The following is a 23,443-nucleotide window of genomic DNA, read 5'->3' as shown; positions in this document are numbered from 1 at the left end:
CTGGGCTTTCCAATACTCAGACCGCAAGAGCTTTGGTCTAAGGAGAGGGAGAGAAGTCCTGGGATAGAAGTGTTCACTGCGGTAGAAAGGAGGCTGGGAGCTAAATGTCCAGCAGGTTCTAGAATGCTCAAGAACAGTCTTAGGCCCTGCACTTCCTTCGGCCCCCACCCCCACACTTTCCATCAGCCAAGGGACCCTCCTTCCCCCAAAACAAGTCTGGTTCTGGAGAGTTCCAAGGATGGTGGAAGGGAATGTCAAGAAGAGCCTAAGCCCTAAGAACTCTATGCTTCATTTACATTTTAACATCCATCAGTGGGACTTAATAATAATAGCCTTCCCTTATTGAAAGCTAGGCTGTAAGTTAAGGGCAGGGACTGGGTTTGTATCTCCTTCATCTGTGTATCTTTTAAACATAGCTCAGTGATTTGCACATAGTAGGTACTCAAGAAACACAGGTCAAGGCCTGGCACAGTGGCCTGTAATCCTAGCACTTTGGGAGGCCAATGCAGGAGGATCACTTGAGCCCAGGAGGTGGAGACCAACCTGGGCAAGATGCTAAGACCCCCATTTCTATTTTTTAAAAATCTTCATTAGTCAGGCCTGGTGGCCCATACCTGTAGTTCCAGCTACTCAGGAGGCTGAGGAGGCCAGAGGATCCCTTGAGCCCAGGAGTTTGAGAATGCAGTGAACCATGATCACACCACTGCACTCCAACCAGGACAACAGAACAAGACCCCCAGCTCTAAAAATATAAAATACAATTAAAAATAAAGAAATACAAGTTGACTAGATGAACACCATATCTCACTTAATTCTCACAAGAACCTTGTCAGGTACTTCCTATCATCATTTCCATTCTGCAGATGAGGTAGTTATGGCTTGGAAGGGTTAAATAATTGGCCCAAGGGTACCCTACTGGTGAGGGATAGGGCTGGTGTTCTAGTCAGTTCTGACTGACTTCAAGCCCAGACTCTAAGGCAACACACTCACCTGCATTTAGACAGTGCCAGTTTGGACAAAGTATGGTCTTGCATCTCCCTCTTTGTAGCAATTCTCTCACAGAAGTATTTTTATAACTCTGAGAAATCTTTACATACATTTCTTTATACCCATTGTATTTTCCTTCCAGGTTAAGCCAGCATGTAACACCACATGAAATTGAAGTTCATGGAATTCAAAGACGAGGTAAAATAAAAATTTGCAAGAGATGTAGTGTGATGTTTATAATCCAGAGATTATTTATAATTAGGCTGCCTCCTTTTATTTGAAGAATTGGAAGTGCTTTTATGAGAACCAGTTTGTTTAGGTTTGCAATTTCATGCTTGGAAGAACCTGCAAAAATATCAATGTGCCCCAGAGCGAGGGGCAAGCAGGAGGACTCGCTGTCAGCTTCTAGCTCGAGATCTAAGGCAGAATAATGCCATTTCTCAAGGAGAATTTAAAAATACTTATCATCTATAGCTACATAGCCAAGTTTCCTTGGGGGTGAATGTCTCAGAGGAGTGGAAATCAAGACAATGAAGTGAAAATAGAAGGCTTTTTTCTTTTCTAAAATTGTTTTGTGGCCAGGAATGGTGGCTTACCCCTGTAATCCCAGCACTTTGGGAGGCCAAGGCAGGAGGATCACTTGAGCCCAACAGTTCAAAAGCAGCCTGGGCAACAAAGCAAGAACTCGTCTCTAATAAAAAAACAATTTTTTTCTAAGACGGAGTTTTGTTCTTGTTGCCCAGGCTGGAGTGCAATGGTGCTATCTCAGCTCACCACAACCTCCACCTCCCAGGTTCAAGCAATTTTTCTACCTCAGCCTCCTGAGTAGCTGGGATTACAGGCATGCACCACCATGCCCAGCTAATTTTTTTTTTTTTTTAGTAGAGATGGGGTGTCTCCATGTTGGTCAGGCTGGTCTCGCACTCCTGACCTCAGGTGATCCTCCCACCTAGGCCTCCCAAAGTGCGGGGATTACATGCGTGAGCCACCATGCCTGGGCTTCTAATAAAAATTTTTTTAAAAATAGCCAGACATGGGGGATGTGCCTGTAGTCCCAGCCAGTCAGAAGGCTGACATGGGAGGATCACTGGTGCCCAGGAAGTTGAGGCTGCAATGAGCCATGATTGTGCCACTGCACTCCAGCCTGGGTGACAGAGTGAGAACCTGTCTCTAAAAGTAAATAAATACATAGGTAAATAAATAATTGTTTTGTTTTTCCTGAGCCGCTGCTATTATGAGTCATGCGGGAAAGAAACTCCGGGTCACGCTTCACACACTGTGGAAGGCTTTCCTTAGTGAGTTCAGGAACAGTCACAGGTGCTCATACTCTTGCCCATGGGGAGGGCCGCAAGTCATGTGGAACTGTGCTCATCATTCCTAACTAAGCGCCCTCAAAAACCACCTCGAGATTTCCCTTGCTCACTAGGATGCCTTCGAGCTGAGCATCCGTCCTTCACCCATGCCATCTGACTGATCCTAGGTGGGACTGAAAACTCAGAGTCAGGACGATGGGCCTGTGGAGAAAATATTATTAAAAGTAAACCTCTGCCAACCCAGGAAATCTCCCCACAAAGGGAGCAGAGAAAGAAAATTGTTTTGTTAGTGACTAAGCATTCAACTAAAATGCAATGCACATCCCACACAATCCCCTAAGAGACTACAGAGACAGATAGAGACCTCGCCCTTTTATAGAGTCACCCAGAGGTGGCCTATTCCACACAGTTTCTCAAGGTAGACAATAGCTAGTCAGTCCTCAAGTAAGAGGACTTGACAGCCCCATTTGTTGCACAGAGTTCACCACGGGTTCACCTTGTAATTGAGGTCACCATCTATGTTAGGTAATTGGCCTTATCCAAAGGAAAAACAAACTTCTCATAGCTTTAGGACAGCAGGTAGTTTTGCAACTTAGAGCGAGGCACCTGCCAGGTCAGGCTCCTACCCTCCCATTGAAACTCTTGATTACATTTCAAAGGGTAGGCTCCTTGGTCCTTGAAAAAGGTATTTCTAAGCCCTAAAGCTGCCAAGAGGCTTATTTAGCTTCTTAAATTTATTATTTATTATTGTTTTAAAGCACAAGGCCTCTGTTGCTGCCCGGGCTGGAGTGCAGTGATGTAATCATGGCTCACTGTAACTTTGAACTCCTGGTCTCAAGCAATCCTCCCACCTCAGCCTCCAAAAGTACTGGGCATAACAAGGGTGAACCACCTCATGTGGTCCTTATTTACCTTTTTAAAAGATTTACATACATCTCAAAGAGACAGAGGAAAGAACTTAAAATCTGAAGTTTCCTAAATTAAAATCTCTAAGAAACGGGAGGGAGGTGAAGTCTCTTCCCTTATTTTCCACAAGGAGAATTAAAACTCTTATTTTTTTAGTTGATACATAATAGATGTACATATTTTTGAAGTACATGTAATAATTTGGTAACATTAATATAATCGAATCAGGGCAACTGGAATACCCATCACCTTAAACACTTATCTTTCTTTACGCTAGGAACGTTCAAATTACTCTCGTCTAGCTTTTTTGAAATGCATATTAGATTAACGTTAATTATAGTCATGCTACTGATCCATCAAACAGGCCTCCTCTTTCAATATGTATTTGCAGATCAGGCACAGTGGATCAGACGCAGTGGATCAGACGCAGTGGATCAGGCGCAGTGACTCAGGCGCAGTGACTCAGGCGCAGTGGCTCAGGCGCAGTGGATCAGGCGCAGTGACTCAGGCGCAGTGACTCAGGCGCAGTGGCTCAGGCGCAGTGGATCAGGCGCAGTGACTCAGGTGCAGTGGATCAGGCGCAGTGACTCAGGTGCAGTGGATCAGGCGCAGTGGCTTATGCCTGTTATCCCCACACTTTGGGAGGCCAGGGCGGGTGGATCAGTTGAGGCCAAGAGTCTGAGACTAGCCTGGTCAACATGGCAAAACCCTGTCTCTACAAAAAATTAAAAATGAGCCGAGTGGGGTGGCTACTCCACATAGTCTCAGCTACTCCAGAGGCTGAGGTGGGAGGATCGTTTGAGTCCAGGAGGTGAACACTGCAGTGAGCCGAGATCGCACCACTGCACTCCAGCCTGAGTGACAGAGAGAGACCCTGTCTCAAAAAAGATTAAAAATTAAAAATTTTTTTTAAAAATTGTATTTGTTCTTATACGCCCAAGAGGCAGCAGCAAAAGTCAGCATCCCCACCACTCTATCAGGTCTTGCCCGTATTGACCCAGGTGCTGGGACAGGAGGCACACACTGAACTTACTGCTCCCGTTTGACTTCTCATCTGGTTCCAGGTCTCCACTTTCCACCCCTTTTCCTCCATAGACTAAAAGCTAGGTTGTTCTGGGTGTAACATGTATCTAGAAAGAGCGTGTCTGGCTGCTTCTTCTTTTTACCACAAGGTATGCCTGAGATATAGGTCTGTGCCGCCATTTTGGCTCTCAAGCCAGGGAACCTCTTGGTGTTCTCATTTTGGAATTTTATTCTGGACAGTTCAGAGGAGCCAAGGACTCCTCGCTGTGATACCCAATTCCCTGGCTCTAATCAATTATTCATTATTCACCCAGGTACTTAATGAGAAACTCTCAATACCTAATTTTGTTCCAGGCTTTGAAGAGGGTCAGAAGGATGGAAGACTTGGCCCCTCCTCTCTAGGAGTGTACACCATGCCTGGGGAGACCACATATCAATGTGGAACAGTCCCGGTTAGGGCACAAGAGTGCTGAAGCCTGGACAGTCATGCCATGGGAGCTCAGTGGGAGGCTGGATTCAGGCTGAGGTGTGTGGGGAGAGCTTCCCAGACAGCTGGGATCTAAGGATCCTTAAATCATGCACAGGAAAGTAGGAAAGTAGCTGCAGCCTAATGAAGAGCAGGGGTGTTAGGAGGCTTCCCTAAAGTTCTGTGACCCTGTAGAACTATTGCCACTGCTATGGTCACTACTGCAACTACAAGTACTGCACCTGGCATGGGAGTTTGACGGGCCACAGCACATGCAAAGAGGGCACTGAAAATCATAGAAATGTTGGGTAAACTATAACAATTTTTTTTTTTTTTTTTGAGACAGAATCTCACTCTGTCTGTCCCCCAGACTGGAGTGCAGTGGCGTGATCTCGGCTCACTGTAAGCTCCGCCTCCTGGGTTCATGCCATTCTCCTGCCTCAGCCTCCCGAGTAGCTGGGACTACAGACACCCACCACCACGTCCAGCTAATTTTTTTTTTTCTCTTATTTTCAGTAGAGACGTGGTTTCATCATGTTAGCCAGGATGGTCTCAATTTCCTGACCTCGTGATCTGCCCGCCTCGGCCTCCCAAAGTTCTGAGATTACAAGCATGAGCCACCGTGCCTGGCCAAAAAAATTTTTTTTAATGCATGCTGTCTTTAAACAAAATAAAAGGAAATCCTCAAGTGGTAGAAACAGAAGAGAGAAACCACAGCCAAAGTAGTATAAGCTGGAAACCTAGAGCCCATGAAAATTGTAGAGGAGACAAATTTAGGCTCTAGAGACTGGGCTGAAATTAAAACACCTGTGTGAGAACAGGACATGTGGCCTTAGGCTTGCTTGGAGGAGAGAAAATGGTTTTTTCGTTTGTTTGTTTCGAGACGGAGTCTCGCACTCTTGCCCAGGCTGGAGTGCAGAGGTACAATGTTGGCTCACTGCAACCTCCGCCTCGCAGGTTCAAGCCATTCTCCTGCTTCAGCCTCCCGAGTAGCTGAGATTACAGGCGCCCGCCACCACACCCGGCTAATTTTTTTGTATTTTTAGTAGAGACGGGGTTTCACTATGCTGGTCAGGCTGGTCTCAATCTCCTGACCTCGTGATCCTCCTGCCTCGGTCTCCCAAAGTGCTGGGATCACAGGTGTGAGCCACCACACCCAGCTAGAAAATGTTAATCTGAGCTCAGCAAAAAAGAAGAGCATCAGAGAGATGACCCCTCCTTAAAAGAGGGTTAAAAACATGCCGCCCACCGGCCGGGCGCAGTGGCTCACGCCTGTAATCCCAGCACTTTGGGAAGCCGAGATGGGTGGATCATGAGGTCAGGAGCTCTAGACCATCCTGGCTAACACAGTGAAACCCGGTTTCTACTAAAAATACAAAAAAAAAAAAAAAAAATTAGCCGCGCGTCTGGGCGGGCACCTGCAGTCCCAGTTACTCGGGAGGCTGAGGCAGAACGGTGTGAGTCCGGGAGGCGGAGCTTGCAGTGAACCGAGATCACACTACTGCACTCCAGCCTGGGCTACAGAGAGAGACTCCGCCTCAAAAATAAAATAAAAATAAAAATAAAATAAATAAATAAAATGCTGCCCACCAGCTCAGGGAAGTTTGAGGAGGCAAGTTGTCTGTCTTAGAACATAAAGGCAAGGAAAAAAAAGTCACCTGTCACATATGGAATCCCTAGGGCCCGTGTATTGAATGGTTGCACAGTTCAGATATATACTACCTCTGAGGTCCAGGAGCCCCAGGTAGAGAAACTGACATAATATTTGATCTAAAATAATTGAAATCCCCAGGATCCTAGTAGATACCACTCTGTGGAAATGTTGTTACAGACCAGGGCACATGGGAGTCACACAGAAAAAACAACTCCTACTGAAGATGAGCTCACAATAAAAAATGACAAATCATGCGAGGAAGTGAGCCTCCATGAGTGACAGCCAACAAATACATCTGGCAGGGTAGTTGGGAGTGCAGGTAATGGAACAATCTGAAAGCAGCTATAACCAAATGTGTACCCACCCTTCAAAAGCTGAACCCAGCAGTTCCAGCCCGACCCATCTTGGTTCTTCAGCACTCACCTTCTCAAGTTCATGGCATTCCAGTCCTTCAGTCATGTGGACTCAAAGTCTTGAGCCCTCTTCAAATTCTTCCTCTCTCAACTGTTTTTCTTAATAATAGCTCTCAGTTTTCTCATCTCTCTTCCACTCCCTCCTTTGCTGTGATGGTCATCCAGCTGATTTCCTGCCTTCCCAGCTCCAGGGTTCCCTTTTCTCTGTTTCACCCCCACACTGCCATAAAATTATCCTCCTAAATGGCAAGTCCCATGATTTTTCTTCCTTGACCCAAACCCCTGATTATTGAAATTCAAACAACCCTGCCCAAATTGGACCCATTCCATGTTTTGTTTTCTATCATGATGTCACCCTTACCCACCCCTCAACCCAAGCCTCTGTTGCAAGTACACTTGCTTACTTATCTTTCTTACACCCCAGTTCATGCTTCCAAGCAGTCTCTTCCCTCTTATTAGAAGGCTCTCCCCATCATGTCTGCTGGCTGAAAGCCTACCTAGCTTCAACCTTCTAGAAGCATGATGTTGTAGAAAAATGCAGCATTAGCACGTAACAGGTCTGATTTCAAATTCCAGATGTTACTTTATAATTCTGTGCCTCAAGCAACAAGAGGTCACAACCTGTCTGAGCCTCAGTTTGTAGTTTTATAAAATGGGAATAATATTTTGCAGAGTTGTGAGAATTAGAGACAGTCTATGTAAAACGCCAAGACCACAGAGCTTGGTCCAAGTAAGTGCTCGAAAAACAGTTGCTGAACTGAGTCTCCTCACATTTTTATGGGAGTTATGTCTTTACTGTCTCACCTTCCATGAGGCCTGAGGCCTTATCTCATTCATCTTTGCATCCCTACTGTCTAACACAGTGTCTTGAAACATGTCAATTGACAAGTACTGGAAATAACAGGCATGCCTAACCTGGTGTTAGAAGAGGGTCCTGACGGATCTCAGGTTTTAGAAGGGTACTGATGGCCAATTTATACTGCATGACTCGAGAGAGAGAACCGATCCAGGATAAGGAGGAATATCTAACATTCAGAGCTGTTTAACATGAGAACAGGTGCTAAATATAAGCCACTTGCCATTAAAAAAACTCAGATTACAGAAAGTGTTCTGGGGTTGGATGAGGGATACAACCACCACATCAGTGATTAACTTTTGGGAGTCACAGATGTCTTTGAAAATCTGGTAAAAAGTTGTGGATCTCCTTCCCCAGAAAAATGGCCCAAAATGTAACATTTTACAAATAATTTCAGGAGCTTCATGGATGCTAGGTAGTGATCACCTGATGAACCTTCTAGGATGCTATGGTCAACCTCCCTTTTCTCTATCAATCATGAGACAGAAGGCATTCATCACTGTCATCTGTATCTTCAGAATTCACAACTCCCACCTAAAGCACATGATTCATATTGGAAAGCTCAGTACTTTTGCCACAAACTAAATGCTCTAAAAAAATTTTTTTTGGTTAAATGAATGAATAAATAAAATATTTTATTGATCTGATCTTTAAGGAAAGATATGTGCTACAAGAAGGAGAAAAGAGAATGAAAAAAAACAAAGAAACTGAGTTTTTGAAAAAGATCAACACAAGATGCCATAAAATCGGGAGAGGCTAATTAGCATAAGAAAAAAAAAAAGAGGATAAATTTTGGATGGCGTGAACTTCCAGCCTCTTGCCCAGGGCTGAGCGTCCCAGGGCAGGGAATGTCTAACCTGCAGACCCCTGCTGTTGTGTGGTCCCTGCCTAGCTTGCCTTCCGAGTGACAATGGCACGTCCCCAGGGGCCATTGGGAAAAATCACTCATAAGGATCCGTGATCCATTGTGACATGTCCAGATGATATTTGAATTTGACTTTTTTTTTTTTTTCTTTTTGGAGACACAGCCTCTCTTTGTCACCCACGCTGGAGTGCAGTGGCACAATCTCAGCTCACTGTAACCTTCACTTCCTGGGTTCAAGCGATTCTTCTGCCTCAACCTCCTGAGTAGCTGGGACTGCAGGCATGCACCACCATGTCTGTCTAATTTTTGTATTTTCAGTAGAGATGGGGTTTCACCATGTTGGCCAGGCTGGTCTTGAACTCTTGGCCTCAAGTGATCTGCCTGCCTCAGCCACCCAAAGTGCTGGGATTACAGGCATGAGCCACTGCATCTGGCCTCAAATTCGATTTTAAAACCTCTTTCCCTATTTGATAATTTAGGTTTCTATTATTATGCAACCAGTGGCTACTCTATCATGATATATTGCTTCAATCACACTTGGTAACAAGCTATTAAATGAAGTAGGTTGAGATTTTTTTTCTTAGAGTATTATTATTATTATTATTATTGAGACAGGGTCTCACTCTGTTGCCCAGACTGAAGTGCAGTGGTGCAATCTCAGCTCACTGCAACCTCTACCCGCCGGGCTTAAGCAATTCTCCTGCCTCAGCCTCCCAAGTAGGTGGGACTACAGGCACACGCCACCATGCCCGGCCAATTTTTTGATTATTAGTAGAAATGGGGTCTTGTGATGTTGCTCTCCAAATCCTGGGCTCAAGGGATTCTCCCACTGTGGTCTCCCAAAGTGCTGGGATTACAGGCGTGAGCCACCGTGCCAAGCCAGCATTTCTTGTTTGATAGACTGAGCGTAAGTTTCTCAAGGATCAGCTGGTTCTTCTAGTTTGTATGAGCAAAGATATGCTGCTCTGTCTGGATCAAGATCTCTTGCTGTCTCCATGCTCAGCCTCGCCGGCTCTCTCCTGGAGACACAGGCATCTGCGAGATTTCAGGAGGCTCCGCAGGCTCTGCAGGGCCTCGGGCAGCCCCTCCCCAGTGAGGGCACTGCAGCCCCGGAGCTCCCAACAGCGGTCCTGGAATCTCTCTAGACTCAGCCTGTTTCTGATCTTAAGCAGCGGAAGTGCATCAGGTGCCTCCTGCTTGTTGGCCAGCACCAAGAAGGGGACGCCAGCCATGTTGGGGTCACTCAGGACTTCCGTGAGCTCAGCCGCTGACTCGGGTAAACGGGCTTCATCTGTGCTGTCCAGGACATACACGAGGGTATCTGTGCCTTCCAGATAGTCCTTCCAGCTGGCTCTGAGCGGGGCCTGCCCCCCAACATCCCAGAGAGTCAGTGACACGTGCCCAGGAGCTTCCAGAGGCTCCACGTTGAAACCAACAGTGGGCAGGGTCTCCACCAGCTGGTGGCCCTTCAGCTTGTAAAGGAGCGTGGTCTTGCCCGCCGAGTCCAGGCCCATCATCACCACCTGGGCTTCTGCCTTGTGACCTCTGGAATTCACAGAACCCATAGTGACCACTGCTGAATCCTAGGGGAGAAAGGCCAGGGGCAACATCAGTTACTGTCTTCTGAAGGAAGACAAATCCATCCTGGTACCGTGGCTCACACCAGTAATCCCAGCACTGTGGGAGGCCAAAGCAGGAGGATCACTTGAGCCCAGGAGTTTGAGACTAGCCGAGGCAGCAAAGCAAGAACCCGCCTTCTCTACAAAAATTGAAATTAAAAATGGAGCACAAATCTGTGCAGGCAAACAACAGAAGAGCTTTTCCAAAATAGGAAAAGTCTTTTCAGGGTCAGATTTTAAACAGACGCCTGGGCATCAAAGGAAGTGAGGGTGTGTGAGTCACAATCAGCTAACCTGTCTCTGGGTCAGATAAGAGTGGTCCCTGGGCAGAGAAGATCAGGAGCCTCCTGGAAGACATGGAATGTTGACTCACATTCCTGAGGAGTTAAAACAAAGAGGCAAAATGAAGTTCCAGTCGGACAGACCTGGTTCAGTAGAAATTACAGGACGATGTCATCAAATCTTGCTGGTCTGTGGCTTCTAACCTGTTCTCCTCCTATAAGCCTAAATGCTGAAATGGAAGCTAAGTTGGGTTCCATGCTCAGAGTGAGGAGGACGGTTCAGCTCACAGTGACCTCTCTTTAGAGCTTCCCAAGGACCAGTACTATGTCTTGGAAACACAGTGAGGTGTCACTTAATGACAGGGACACATTCTGAGAAATGCTTCATTAGGCAATTTCATCGTTTTACAAAATCATAGATTGTAATGACACAAACGTGGATGGCCTAGTCTACTGCACGCCTAGGCTATATGGTATGGCCCGTAGCACTGTGTTACAATAGCCTACAGTACCCATTACAGGAATGCTGTACCAGGTACATTACCAGGTACACCGGTACAGCATTCCTGTAATGGGTACTGTAGGCTATTGTAACGCAGTGCTAAGTATTCCTGTATCTAAATATAGAAAAGGTAGTGGTTGTGCCACGACGCTAAGCTGAAAAATTCTTATTTATAAGAATTATAGGCCGGGCGCGGTGGCTGAAGCCTGTAATCCCAGCACTTTGGGAGGCTGAGATGGGCGGATCACGAGGTCAGGAGATCGAGACCATCCTGGCTAACACGGTGAAACCCCGTCTCTACTAAGAAATACAAAAAATAGCCGGGCGAGGTGGCGGGCGCCTGTAGTCCCAGCTACTCGGGAGGCTGAGGCCGGAGAATGGCGTGAACCCGGGAGGCGGAGCTTGCAGTGAGCTGAGATCCGGCCACTGCACTCCAGCCTGGGCTACAGAGCGAGACTCCGTCTCAAAAAAAAAAAAAAAAAAAAAAAAGAATTATAATCTTATGGGACCACCGTTGTACACATGGTCTGTCGTTGACTGAAATGTCTTCATGCAGTGCCTGACTGGGGCTATTTATAAATACTGTTTACTGGGGGCAAATTTATGAGTCAGAGCAAAGTAGTTTCCTCCACTGTCTTACCAAGGTCAATGACTTCTACAATGTACCACATGTGCTTTATTGTTTGTTTTTGTTTTTTTGTTTGAGACAGGGTCTCACTCTGTCGCCCAGGCTGGATTGCAGTGGCATGATCACAGTTCACTGCAGCCTCGACTTCCCAGGCTCAAACCATCCTCCCACCTCAGCCTCCCCAGTAGCTGGGACTATAGGCATACGCCATCACACATTTGTGTTGTTGTTATTGTTTTGAGACAGGGTCTCACTCTGTCACCCACACTGGGGTGCAGTGGCGCAATCATGGCTCATCGCAACCTCTGCCTCCCCGCAACCTCTGCCTCCTAGGTTTGAGGGATTCTCCTGCCTCAGCCTCCCGAGTACCTGGGATTACAGCTACTACTACCACCCGGCTAATTTTTGTATTTATATTAGAGATGAGGTTTCACCATGTTGGCCAGGCTGGTATTGAACTCCTGACCTCAAATTATCCACCCACCTCGGCCTCCCAAAGTCCTGGGATTACCCGTGTGAGCCACCGCGCCTGGTCACATATGTTTTTAAAGAATCCCAAATTTTAAGACATATGACCTGTTCCCAACTTAGGCGATGCCTGGGTGGAACAGAGAAGTGACATCTCAACTTCCGGGGTGGGGGTGGGGGGATATCAGCTGCCCCTGGAGGAGTAGAAAAGTAAAAAGTTAAAATTACCTCTGCGATACTATTAGACTGCGGCTGTGAGATCCTCCGTGGCTCTCCTCCCCTATGGAGTTGCTTTCTGCTGGCCGGGCATGTCCCAAGAGCGACATGGGAAGGAAGCAGAGCAGCCGTTGCTGCTTCTCCTTTTTCTGCTTCCTTTTCCCAGGTGGCTTCGGGGCGGGGCTGGTGTCGCGGCCCCTCCCTCAGCCCTAGGGCGCCTCAGAGCAGTCAAACTTCTGGGCTCGCCGCAGAGAGGTCCCCAGCTCTACAGGTCCTGGCGGAGCAAGGCCCAGTGACAGATCCATTTTCTAGCAACTCAAGACTTCGTGCCTGAAGGAGGGAGCACGAGCTCAGAGCTGTGTCCAGGCGCAGCCGCCTTCTCTCTTCCCTCAGAATCCTCTGAGCTCCTCGCGGAGAATTCTGACCTCTTCCTTTCAGCGCATGCCTCGAGGTTTTTCTGGTGCCTAGAGATTCTCTGATTTGCTTGGAATCACACATGGTTTGTTGTTGTTGTTGTTGTTGTTATTTTGTTTTCTATTCGAGACAGAGTCTTGTTTTGTCGCCCAGGCTGGACGGCAGCCTCCGCTTCCAGGGCTCAAGCGATCCTCCCTCCTCAGCCTCCTAAGCAAGTGGGATTACAGGCAGGTGCCACCACGCTCAGCTAACTTTTGTATTTTTCGTAGAGACGGGTTTCACCATGATGGCCAGGCTGCACATGTGTTCTTTTAAAAGCTGCCTATGACCGGGCGCGGTGGCTCACGCCTGTAATTCCAACACTTTGGGAGGCCGAGGCGGGTGGATCATGAGGTCAGAAGTTCGAGACCAGCCTGACCAACATGGTGAGACCCCTTCTGTACGAAAAATACAAAAATTAGCTGGGTGTGGTGGCACACACCTGTAGTCCCAGCTACTTGGGAAGCTGAGGCAGGAGAATCACTTGAACCCGGGAGGCAGAGGTTGCAGTGAGCCGAGATCACACCACTGCACTCCAGCCTTGGTGACAGAGCAAGACTCTGCCTCAAAACAAAAACAAAAACAAAACAAAACTGCCTACATATGATGAAAACATTCTTTAAAAGGTATATATGTTGCAGATCAACCTTTAAAATTGTGTTAATGTAGTGATTAAAGTTACTGTTCAATTTTTTCTTGAATGGTGTCACTGTGTTTTTCCCAGTAAAAATGACACCTCTAGAAAATGTAATTTTTTAAAAATTGGCTAGTTGCCGGGCACGGTGGCTCATGCCTGTAATCCCAGCACTTTGGGAGGCCAAGGCAGGAGGATAGCTCGAGCTCAAGAGTTTGAGACCAGCCTGGACAACATGGCGAAACCACGTCTCTACAAAAAATAATAAATTAACCAGGCATGGCAGCATGTGCCCGTCGTTCCAGGTACTTGGGACGTTGAGGCCGGAGAATTGCACCAGCCCAGGAGGCGGAGGCTGCAGTGAGCTGAGATCACAGCACTGCACTCCAGCCTAGACGCAGAGTGAGACTCTGTCTGTCTCTCTCCTTTTTTTTTTTTGAGATGGAGTCTCGGCTCACTGCAACCTCCGCGTCCTAGGTTCAAGCAATTCTTCCACCTCAGCCTCCCGAGTACTTGGGATTACAGGCGCGTGCTACCACACCCAGCTAATTTTTTTACTTTCAGTAAGGACGGGGTTTTGCCATGTTGGCCAGGCTGGTCTCTAGCTCCTAACCTCGAGTGATCTGCCCACTTCGGCCTCTCAAAGAGCTGGGATTACAGGTGTGAGCCACTGCACCCAGCCGAGACTCTGTCTCAAAAAAAAAAAAAAAAAAAAGAAAGAAAAAAAAAATTGACTAGTTAGAAACCACTGATTCAGTAGGTATTGAATTTGGATCTGGAGTCACAGTGATTTAGCTCTTATAACCAGTAATCTTTGTGCTGTTTTCTGCTTTCCCATGCATTATTTCATTAAAATGTCAAGACTCAAGTTGGTTGTTATGACTCTTCCATTTTACAAGCAAAGAAGCAGGCTTGGTTGGGTGGCCGAGGCAGGTGGATCACGAGGTCAAGAGATCGAGACCATCCCGGCCAACATGGTGAAACTCCGTCTCTACTAAAAATACAAAAATTAGCTGGGCATGGTGGCACGCGCTTGTAGTCCCCGCTACTCGGGTGGCTGAGGCAGGAGAATTGCTTGAACACGGAAGGCGGAGGTTGCAGTGAGCTGAGACTGTGCCACTGTACTCCAGCCTGGCGACAGAGCAAGACTCTGTCTTCAGAAAAAAAAGAAGCAGGTTCAGACAGGGTGAATCATTGACTCGTGATCTTGCTGCGTTTTATAATTCTTCTCTTCCTCTTTTACCATGTCATGCTACTCACAGAGAAAGTGCCTTGTAAATGGCAAACACTAGATTGTTGTCATTGTTTTTGTTAAGCTACTATATTTTAGCAGGAAGAAGCGATTAGGAAAAATAAGAAACTGAAAGAGTGTTATGTGCACCACTGTGTGATGGTATTGATGCTGCTCTTGGTTTGCTCTTTTCAGTGCCTGTGGTCGGTGATCATCCTTTTTTAAGGCCAGGGGGTGTGTGGGGAGGAGACGGAAGCAGATAGAGGGCTCCTGGGGTGGAATTATCCCAGGGAAGTCTCAGAGCAATAAAGAACCTTCTGGTGGAGGGCTTGTCATTCTCGCCTACACTACAGGGGGATTGGCTCATGCTGGGACTAAGTCCTGTCCAGGCCCAGCTGCTGAGTCAGCAGGAATCCTGCAAGGGCCCGATTTGCAGGATTGGGGCGGGACGAAGATAACAGCAGGCCAAGGCTGAGGGGCTCCTGGGGGTGGGAGAGCTAGGGTGCTGCTCTGACCCGGTTCCCCGAGCAGCATCAGGGCTAGGTCTGGGCCCCATGGAGGCAGGGAGGGAGCAGAAGCTGTAGAAGCCTTAGCACAGTGGCTTGGAGGCATCATGCCAGGCTGCCTGAGTGACCTATGCCCTGGGTGACACAGAGAGGGAAGGGACACTCCCCTTGGCCTCTAGCCCGGAGCTTGGGGCCACATGGCTAGGCTGCAGGGCCTCTGGAGGTAGCTGCGTGGCACTGACCGCAGAATCTTAGACAGGCACCGCCATCCAGGGGCGGGCTGGCAGTCAGGGGTGGATCTGTGAGCACTGCTGGGGAGCACAGGCTCCACCAGACATCAAGGAGTCTTGCCTGAGGGCCAAAGTCTTGTGTTCACCGGGAAACCATGATTGCTTTGTGACCCCAGTCCTGCCCAAAGGCCCTGTGGCCTGAGTTTCTCTGTACACCCCCGACCCTGACCCCTTCAGCTCAACCAGCAGGGAAGCTTTTCATTAGACACCCTGACATGGGGAGGCTCACAAGGGCTACTGCCCCGGGAGGCAGCGCAGAGCAGAAGGTAACAGTGTGGCTTTGATTTGGGTCTACCTGGGGGCACATTTGGCCTCAACCAGAATTTTTCTGCACCTCAGTTTCCTTCTCTATAAAATAGGGGTTGATGATGATAATAATAGTACCTAACTTAAAGGGTTATTGGAAGGATTAAATAAGTGAAGACACATCAAGTAGTTAGCCCAAAGCCTGGCGTCTAGTCCCAGACTAGTTCTGTCAGAGAAGGACAGGAGAGCCCTCAAACGTAGCGGTGTGGCTGGAGAAAGTGACGCTGGTGCATGTGCAAGCCCCAGCACCTTTGTGTGTCTGTGACTGCAGCTTCCAGACCTGGAACAAGGAAAAGGGGCTACACTGAGCTCACTGACACCAGGAGAGACAAAGGTCTTGGGCCCCACCTCTACTGCCCTAAGAGTGTGAGTTGAGAAATGTACTCCTGCCAACTCTTATACAGGTGGTCAGGCCTGGAGGAGCACCGCATGCCCATTGCACTCACCAAAAAACAACTTATAAGCCAGGATGCTGCTTCTGACGTTTGTTATGGGATCTGTTTAACCCAAGAGCTGGGCCGGTTTTCTGTGCAGCACAGCTAAGGGAGGGCAGGGGGCCAGGGGCACTCAGAGGATGCACATAGGGACTGAAGGAGTCAACCGCGGAGATGACGTCCAAATGGGTTGCTGGAAGACCATGGAAAGTTGGTGGTTTTTAAGGGGTCATCATGCAACAGAGCCTCGTGGTCCCTTTTCTGCTCTCTACAGATAGGTCCAAAGGAGGAGAGTGCTAGAATAAGAGCTTTATTCTCCTGGAAAGTGCTAGAGAAACATGGACGGAGTCTCTTGTCCAGCCCTCCTTTCCCGGGGCTCCATAACGGCCCCCACCTTTTTATCTTGTTGTGACCTCCTCTTGCTCTGGTCTCTCACTTTCTCAACTTGCAGTATGCAAATTAGTAACTTTTTTCCAAGGACTGCCTCTTTTAAAAATCAAATGTTATTTCTTTCTATTTTCAAGCCATCCATACAAAATTCCAAAGGTACAAAAGAGTAGAGCATCAAGGACGTTCTCCTTTCACCCCAGTGCTCCAGCCATGCTGGACCTTTCCTGGGAAACAGCCCACACCATTGGCTTCTTATATATTTTTCCAGAGATATTCTATGCACATATAAGCAAGTAGGGTGCATCGGGGTTTTTTTCATGGTTTTCCTTTTTTTTTTTTTTTACCCCTCAATAATCACTTACTTTGAGGAATGCAACCTCTTGTATAAATCTCTCAGTCAGAAGTTCTCAGTCATGAGCTGTGTTGAGATCAGTGGGAAACAAAGGGGAGGAGAGACAGCCAGGAGCCCTAGGAACCACCCATCTTTCCTACCCACCACCAAGCCCCCAGTGAGTGATGTCCGGGATGGGGCTGGGCGGGGTACAAGTTACCTTTGTGGGTATTGTGGTGAGAACCAATGCTCCAATCATGCTGAAGGTTTAATGAAATTCTCCCAGAAATTTCCTCCCTCTATGACCATCATGTGTTAGGCAACCCATGGGGCCTTAAGCTGTATATCTGAATTTGGGGTTTTTGCTACAGGTGCAACATGTGTATCGGTGACTGTTTACAGGTACTTATGCCCGTGATTCAGCTTTCCCCAGATGTGGAGAAAAGTGGACAGAGAGTACAAGTTCTACTCATACAGGAAAGGGTGGTTCTCAATGGGCACTCTTGGAGAGTTTGATTAGAGCATGTGCCTGACATTCAGTGAGTGGGGACTAGAGATGCTAGACATCCTATAACACCCAAGACTATTTTGTGCAAGAAAAAAATGTTTCTTAAATTTGAATTTCATTTTTGAATGTCCCAAACATTTATGTAGTAGTTTTAAAAAAACCCACCATTTAAAATGATCCTAGAACATAATTTTGTTTTACATGTAAATGCAGACTATTTTTGCATGGTTTTCATATACACTACATTTTTTCCAGAAACACAACTACTGTGTGCATTGAGGAAAGTTTGCACTTTGTTTTGTTTGGAGTTTTCCAAGAGCTGCTCATTATTTTGGAAAATCACATCACTGACAGCAGCGCTTTGAATAACAGCATGGCATTTACGTTGCTGATAAGATGCACCAAAACAGTGATCCGCAGCCATGGTGCTCATGTGGATTCTATATTTAGATGCAAGAATGTGACAACTTCATTAATGTGATTGTCCTGAGCACTTATGTATGGGAACATATATTATTTTATTAGAAATCACCTTCCGTTGGGCAGGGTGGCTCACATCTGTAATTTAAGCACTTTGGGAGGCTGAGGCAGGAGGATCACTTGCCCCACCCAGCCCCATCCCGGACATCACTCACTGGGGACTTGCTGGTGGGTAGGAAAGGTGGCTAGTTCCAAGGGCTCCTCACCGTCTCTCCTCCTTTTCGTCCCCCACTGATCCTCAACAAGGAGTTCAAGACCAGCCTGGGCAACATAGCAAGACCCAGTCTCTACAAAAAAATTAAAAATTAGCTGGGCATAGTGGTGCACACCTGTAGTCCCAGCTCCTAGAAGGCTGAGGCAGGAGGATCATTTGAGGCCAGGAGTTCAAGGCTGCACCACTTGCACCACTGCACTGCAGCCTGGTCTATAGAGCAAGACTCCGTCTCTAAAAAGAAATAAATAAACAAATACCTTCCTTTATTTCTTACATTATAGTTACAGCATTATACTGATGGTTTTTCAAGATTATGTGGCTAGGTAGATTCCATTGTGTATTATTTTCATTTCCAGACTTTACAAATGAATATTGTAAAATATTTGTTACATTAAAAAAGAGTCAACTTGCTCTGTTTCTGGGCTTATAAGTAAAGGAGGACATAGCTGGGTAGAGGAAACTGAGAAGGGACCAAAAGTGGTGGAGACTTTAAATCAGCAGTCATCCATGGTGACAGCCAGAGAGGCCAGCATCTTGTCTCTGAACCAGTGAGCTCTGTTGCTTCATGGTACATGTAGTCTCATTCCTACATGGCACCTGCTTCCGCTTGTGAACTATGGTCTGCTCTGGAGTACAACCGTGCCTTGCCAATGTGGGCAGTGGTTACATAGGGGGCAAAGGAGCTTGCATGAAAAAGTGTGAGTCCACCACCAGAAAGAACTCCAAATCCATAATGGGGTTGGGATTTTTATGGATGAAGATCTTAATTAGTTACAGGACACAGTAGATGTTGATTGCAAAGATATTTTATTTATATCTATAACATGGATATATTTATTAACTCTATTTTTATATGTTTTAAAAAGTATACATTTGTGGCCAGGCACGGTGGGTCACACCTGTAATCCCAGCACTTTGGGAGGCCGGGGCAGGAGGATTGCTTGAGCCCAGGAGTTCAAGATCAGCTTGGGCAACATAGGGCGAACCCATGTCTACAACTATATAATTTAAAAATTAGCTGGCTGTAGTCCCAGCTGCTCGGGAAGCTAGGGCAGGAGGATGACCTGCACCTGGGAGGTTGAGGCTGCAGTGAGCCATGATTGCCACTGCGCTCCAGCCTAGATGATGGAGCAAGACCCTGTCTCAAAAAATAAATTAATTAAATTAAATTTGTGATTTCTGTGTGTCCTCCCATGCTTTTCCTAGGTATTTGGTTTCAGTGGAATATTGCTGATCTGTTACCCTCCACAGAACTCCCGAGAAGAACAGAAATCTGTCTGCCTCTGCTTTCCAAGGACGCTGACCACAAATAAGGCTTTCATGATAGAAAATGAATCCATAGGAAACATCCTACAAGAAATATTTATCCAGCAAATGGCATGTGGAAGCTGTTTCCCTGTGTTCCTAAGTCCCAGGCTGCGAGCACCACTCGCCTCCCTCGCGGTGTCTGGAGAGCGGGATGTCTTCCAGGTTCGTCTCCTCACTGCTGGCGCCCCGTCCTGGGTGTGGGGCTCCTGCCACGGACGACTCCTCCGGGTGCAGCCACAGTGCGGATGCTCTGCATCTTTGCCGCCTCCATCGCCTCTGCACTTGGCTGCCTGGACTATTTTGGCTCCACCCAGCAGCCTTAGTGGAGAGAAAACAACGCCCCACCGTAAGCACGGTCAGCTTCTCTCCTCTTTGTTCCGTTTTCTGGCCAGTTTCTTCAACAACCCGCAGCCCCCTTGTTTCCTGTGGTCTGCTGCACTTGTTTAACAATCGGTGTGCCAAGTGTAGCCCGGTTTCATTACAGCTGTGCTCTACGTGGTTGTAAGCAGAGCACACATACACTTTTGTATTCTGATTTTGTTTTCATTTAATTTATATCAAGAATTACATTGCCTTACTCTTACATAGTTTCTAATAAACATCACTGTGTTGGCTTCATAATTATATCAAGGGGAAATATTATTATCTACTTCTAAAGGCTGCAAAAAAAAATCTGAATTAAAGATTTGGTGAGTGAAGTTTATCTCTTCATTTGGATTATTTCCATGGGCTAGATTGCCAGAGTTGGGACTTCTGGGACATAAGAAATAACACTTGGCTGGGCGCGGTGGCTCATGCTTGTAATCCCAGCACTTTGGGAGGCCAAGGTGGGCGGGTCACGAGGTCAGGAGTTTAAGACCAGCCTGGTCAACATGGTGAAACTCCGTCTCTACTAAAAATACAAAAAATTAGCTGGGCGCTGTGGCAGGTGCCTGTAATCCCAGCTACGCAGGAGGCTGAGGCAGGAGAATCGCTTGAACCCGGGATGTGGAGGTTTCAGTGAGCTGAGATCAGGCCACTGCACTCCAGCCTGGGCAACAGAGTGCGACTGCGTCTTAAAAAAAACAAAAAACAAACAAACAAAACTTTGTGGCTTGTTAAGATTATTCAGTATGTCGTCATGATTTTACATGGTTGCTTTTCACTTTTATTGTTTTCCTTCACAGACTGGACTCCCTACCTCCCAGGCCCAAAGCTCCCAGGCCCAAAGTTCCCATGCCTGAGCTCCTCAGCACTTGGAGAAGAGGTGGCAGCTGGGCAAACTGTCTCCAGACCACCATTGTAGGGAGAAGGGACCCGATGCCATGACACTGGCGGAGTGGAGAAAACATTCCCACCACTGAGGAGTTTGCTATGAGGGTTATCATGATAATGATATGACTAGCTACCGTTTACTGAGTTCCTTTTTTTTTTTTTTTTTGAGACGGAGTCTTGCTCTGTCACCCAGGCTGGAGTGCAGTGGCCGGATCTCAGCTCACTGCAAGCTCCGCCTCCCGGGTTCACGCCATTCTCCTGCCTCAGCCTCCCGAGTAGCTGGGACTACAGGCGCCCGCCACCGCGCCCGGCTAGTTTTTTGTATTTTTTAGTAGAGACGGGGTTTCACCATGTTAGCCAGGATGGTCTCGATCTCCTGACCTCGTGATCCGCCCGTCTCGGCCTCCCAAAGTGCTGGGATTACAGGCTTGAGCCACTGCGCCCGGCCTACTGAGTCCCTTTATGTTAGGCATTGTATTATACCATTTCCCCCTGCAACCTGCTGGGTAAGTAGTGTGATCGCCATTTTCTAAAGGAAAAAACGGAGGCTCAGAGAGGTAACTAGCTTTCAGCTGCAAGTTACAAAACACCCCCTGCAAGTGGCTGAAACAGTGAGATTGTCTTATTCTCTACCATGACCAGCCTGGCCAACATGGCGGAACCCCGTCTCTAGTGAAAATACAAAAAATCAACTGGCCATGGTGGCGTACACCTGTAATCCCAGCTACTCAAGAGACTAAGGCAGGAGAATCACTTGAACCCGGGAGGCAGAGGTTGCAGTGAGCCAAGATTGTGCCACTGCACTCCAGCCTGGGCTACAAAAGCAAAACTCAAAAAAAAAAAGAAAAAAAAAGAAAAAAAAGGCAGGAAGAAAGGGAAAGGTGTAAGGGTTTTTGTCTGCTTGTGTGCATGTATGTGCATTTATTTAATAAAAAAAAAGGAAATGTTTTCCTAAAGCCTACCAGCCAGTTTCTCCATACATCTTACTGACCAGGAGAATAAAATTACTTGGCTTGGCCAGGCTGGGTCTACCTTCTCTGAGCACATCGCCCCCACCCCGTCTGCCCCCACTGCATGGTATCTGAACAAAATTATGCTACTTGTAGCCAGAAGAAAGTGGGAAAGGTGTTGGGTAAGGGAAAACGTCTGTTACACTTCCTTCCCAGACATTCCATGGCAGAACATTCTCTTTTCAGAGGACAATGCTGTCTTCCAAGATCTTCGTCTCAGTATGTGTTAACAGTATGTGTGTGCATCTGTGCGCATGCACATGCGTGTGGTTGTGTCTCGGGTGCTCATAGTTTTGTTACTGGTGTAGCTTATTCAAGTCAGAAATTAGGCAATCAGAAGGAATGCTGCAGTAGTCATTCTCGGCTGCTATCTCGCACATGGGACAGGGCAAGACAGTGTGAGGCTCCACATACATTAGGAAGAACGCAGGTTGAAGATTTAGATCTGGATTCTAGCCCCCAGCTCTGCTACTTTCCATCTGTGTTGCCTGGGTTAAGTTATTTAATCTTGTTGTTATTATTAATTAGATATAGGGTCTGGCTCTGTTGTCCAGGCTGGAGTATAGTGATGCGATCATAGCTCACTGCAGGCTCAAATTCCTGGGCTCTAAGAGTCCTCCTGCCTCAGCCTCCCAAGTAGCTAGGGCTAAGGTTACAGGCACATGCCACCACACCTGGCTAATTTTTAAATTTTTTTTTTAGAGATGGGGGCTCTATTTTGCTCAGACTGGTCTTGAACTCCTGGCTTCAAGCAATCCTCCTGCCTTGGCGTCCCAGGGTGCTGGGATTACAGACATGAGCCACGGTGCCTGGCCATTACTTAATCTTTCTAAGCCTCAATTTTCTAATCTGTAAAGCAAGAAGTTTACACTAGGTAATGTCTAAAGTTCTAATATTCTGTAATGTAATTTTTTTTTTTTGAGATGGAGTCTCACTCTGTCACCCAGGCTGGAGTGCAGTGGCACAGTCTTGGCTCACTGCAGCCTCTGCTTCCCAAGCTTAGCCTCCTGCTTCCCAAACTCAGCCTCCTGCCTCCCAAGCTCAGCCTCCTGCCTTAGTCTCCCAGGTAGCTGGGACTACAGGCATGTGCCAACACGCCCAGCTAATTTTTGTATTTTTAGTAGAGATGGTGTTTCACCACATTGGTCAGGTCGGTCTCAAACTCCTGGCCTCAAGTGATCTGCCTGCCTCGGCCTCTCAAAGGGTTGGGATTATAGGCATGAGCGCCCAGCCAGTCTACCACATTATTAAACCCCAAAAAAAACCCTGCTCAAATGCATCTGCATGCCATATGAATGAGGGAGGTCAACATTTTTTCTTGTATAAGAAGAATAAAACATAACAGAATTAGATATAGCATGTAATGTAAGCAGATTATGGGCTCTTTTGAAATGTCTTTATTTTCATTACAAACTGTGCTTTGAATGATTATGTGTTAAGTGACTGTGTTTTACATTTACAGCACAGCTCATCTTTCAGAATTTTCCTGCTATTTCTGTTTTCTATTTTATTGGCAATGCGTTTCTTTATAACTGAGTGAAGAATGTGGCAAGGCTGGGGAAAATGTTTGTGCCTGTCTCTTTTTGCTCTCTCTCCCCCTCTGAACAGAAATAGTATCATGGCAGTGCATCTCTTTGTCTCTTAGGAAAATAAAAAGCCAGGAAAAGGAAATAACATTGGGTGATCTACTTTTGGAACAGCGTGAGAAAGATCCAGAGAATGTTAGTTTTGCATTGAAGCCGCTTCAACTTCTACTTTTTCAATATTACAGGAAGTTTCCTAGCATTGAGAGGAAAGAGAAACAGTGACCAGAGACTTTCTCCTAATATGCAGGAAGGACAGTGTGGAGGCCAAGACTTAACGTGGGTGATGAGCTCCAGGCCTGCCTCAAAACAGG

At 47.0% G+C, this 23,443-nt stretch overlaps 2 protein-coding genes across 4 annotated transcripts; one reads left to right on the top strand and one right to left on the bottom strand.

Annotated features, from left to right (window-relative positions):
• Positions 1-1,004: 1,004 nt before the first annotated feature.
• Positions 1,005-20,687, top strand: LOC144336337 (uncharacterized). Of its 3 annotated transcripts, XM_077974379.1 has the most exons (3): positions 1,005-1,185; positions 19,181-19,628; positions 20,449-20,687. In XM_077974379.1, exons 1-3 carry the CDS (start codon positions 1,153-1,155, stop codon positions 20,565-20,567), a joined length of 600 nt encoding a protein of 199 aa, XP_077830505.1. In that variant the 5' UTR covers positions 1,005-1,152; the 3' UTR covers positions 20,568-20,687. The 3 variants fall into 3 exon arrangements, 2 of the variants coding, with proteins under 2 accessions (XP_077830505.1, XP_077830506.1); XM_077974380.1 differs by lacking the exon at positions 20,449-20,687 and having other exon boundaries at positions 19,181-19,977; XR_013407999.1 differs by lacking the exons at positions 1,005-1,185; positions 20,449-20,687 and adding an exon at positions 12,447-12,696 and having other exon boundaries at positions 19,181-19,977.
• Positions 9,218-12,331, bottom strand: ARL11 (ADP ribosylation factor like GTPase 11). Its single transcript, NM_001194262.2, is given in 2 exon segments — positions 9,218-10,066; positions 12,210-12,331. A coding segment is annotated over 1 exon segment (591 nt). The 5' UTR covers positions 10,049-10,066; positions 12,210-12,331; the 3' UTR covers positions 9,218-9,457.
• Positions 20,688-23,443: the final 2,756 nt, after the last annotated feature.

Source organism: Macaca mulatta, chromosome 17 (assembly GCF_049350105.2).
Source record: "Macaca mulatta isolate MMU2019108-1 chromosome 17, T2T-MMU8v2.0, whole genome shotgun sequence".
Taxonomy (NCBI): Eukaryota; Metazoa; Chordata; class Mammalia; order Primates; family Cercopithecidae; genus Macaca; species Macaca mulatta.
The sequence above is the reverse complement of the archived record's forward strand: the minus strand, read 5'-3'. Positions and strand labels throughout refer to the sequence as shown.

What these genes read in the sequence shown, in the direction of transcription:
- LOC144336337 (XM_077974379.1), top strand. Translation starts at nt 1,153, where the DNA reads ATGAAATTGAAGTTCATGGAATTCAAAGACGAG. An exon ending in TCATGGAATTCAAAGACGAG is followed by an intron (nt 1,186 to 19,180) that starts GTAAAATAAAAA and finishes TGCTTTTCCTAG; the next exon opens with GTATTTGGTTTCAGTGGAAT. An exon ending in AGAGAAAACAACGCCCCACC is followed by an intron (nt 19,629 to 20,448) that starts GTAAGCACGGTC and finishes TTTCCTTCACAG; the next exon opens with ACTGGACTCCCTACCTCCCA.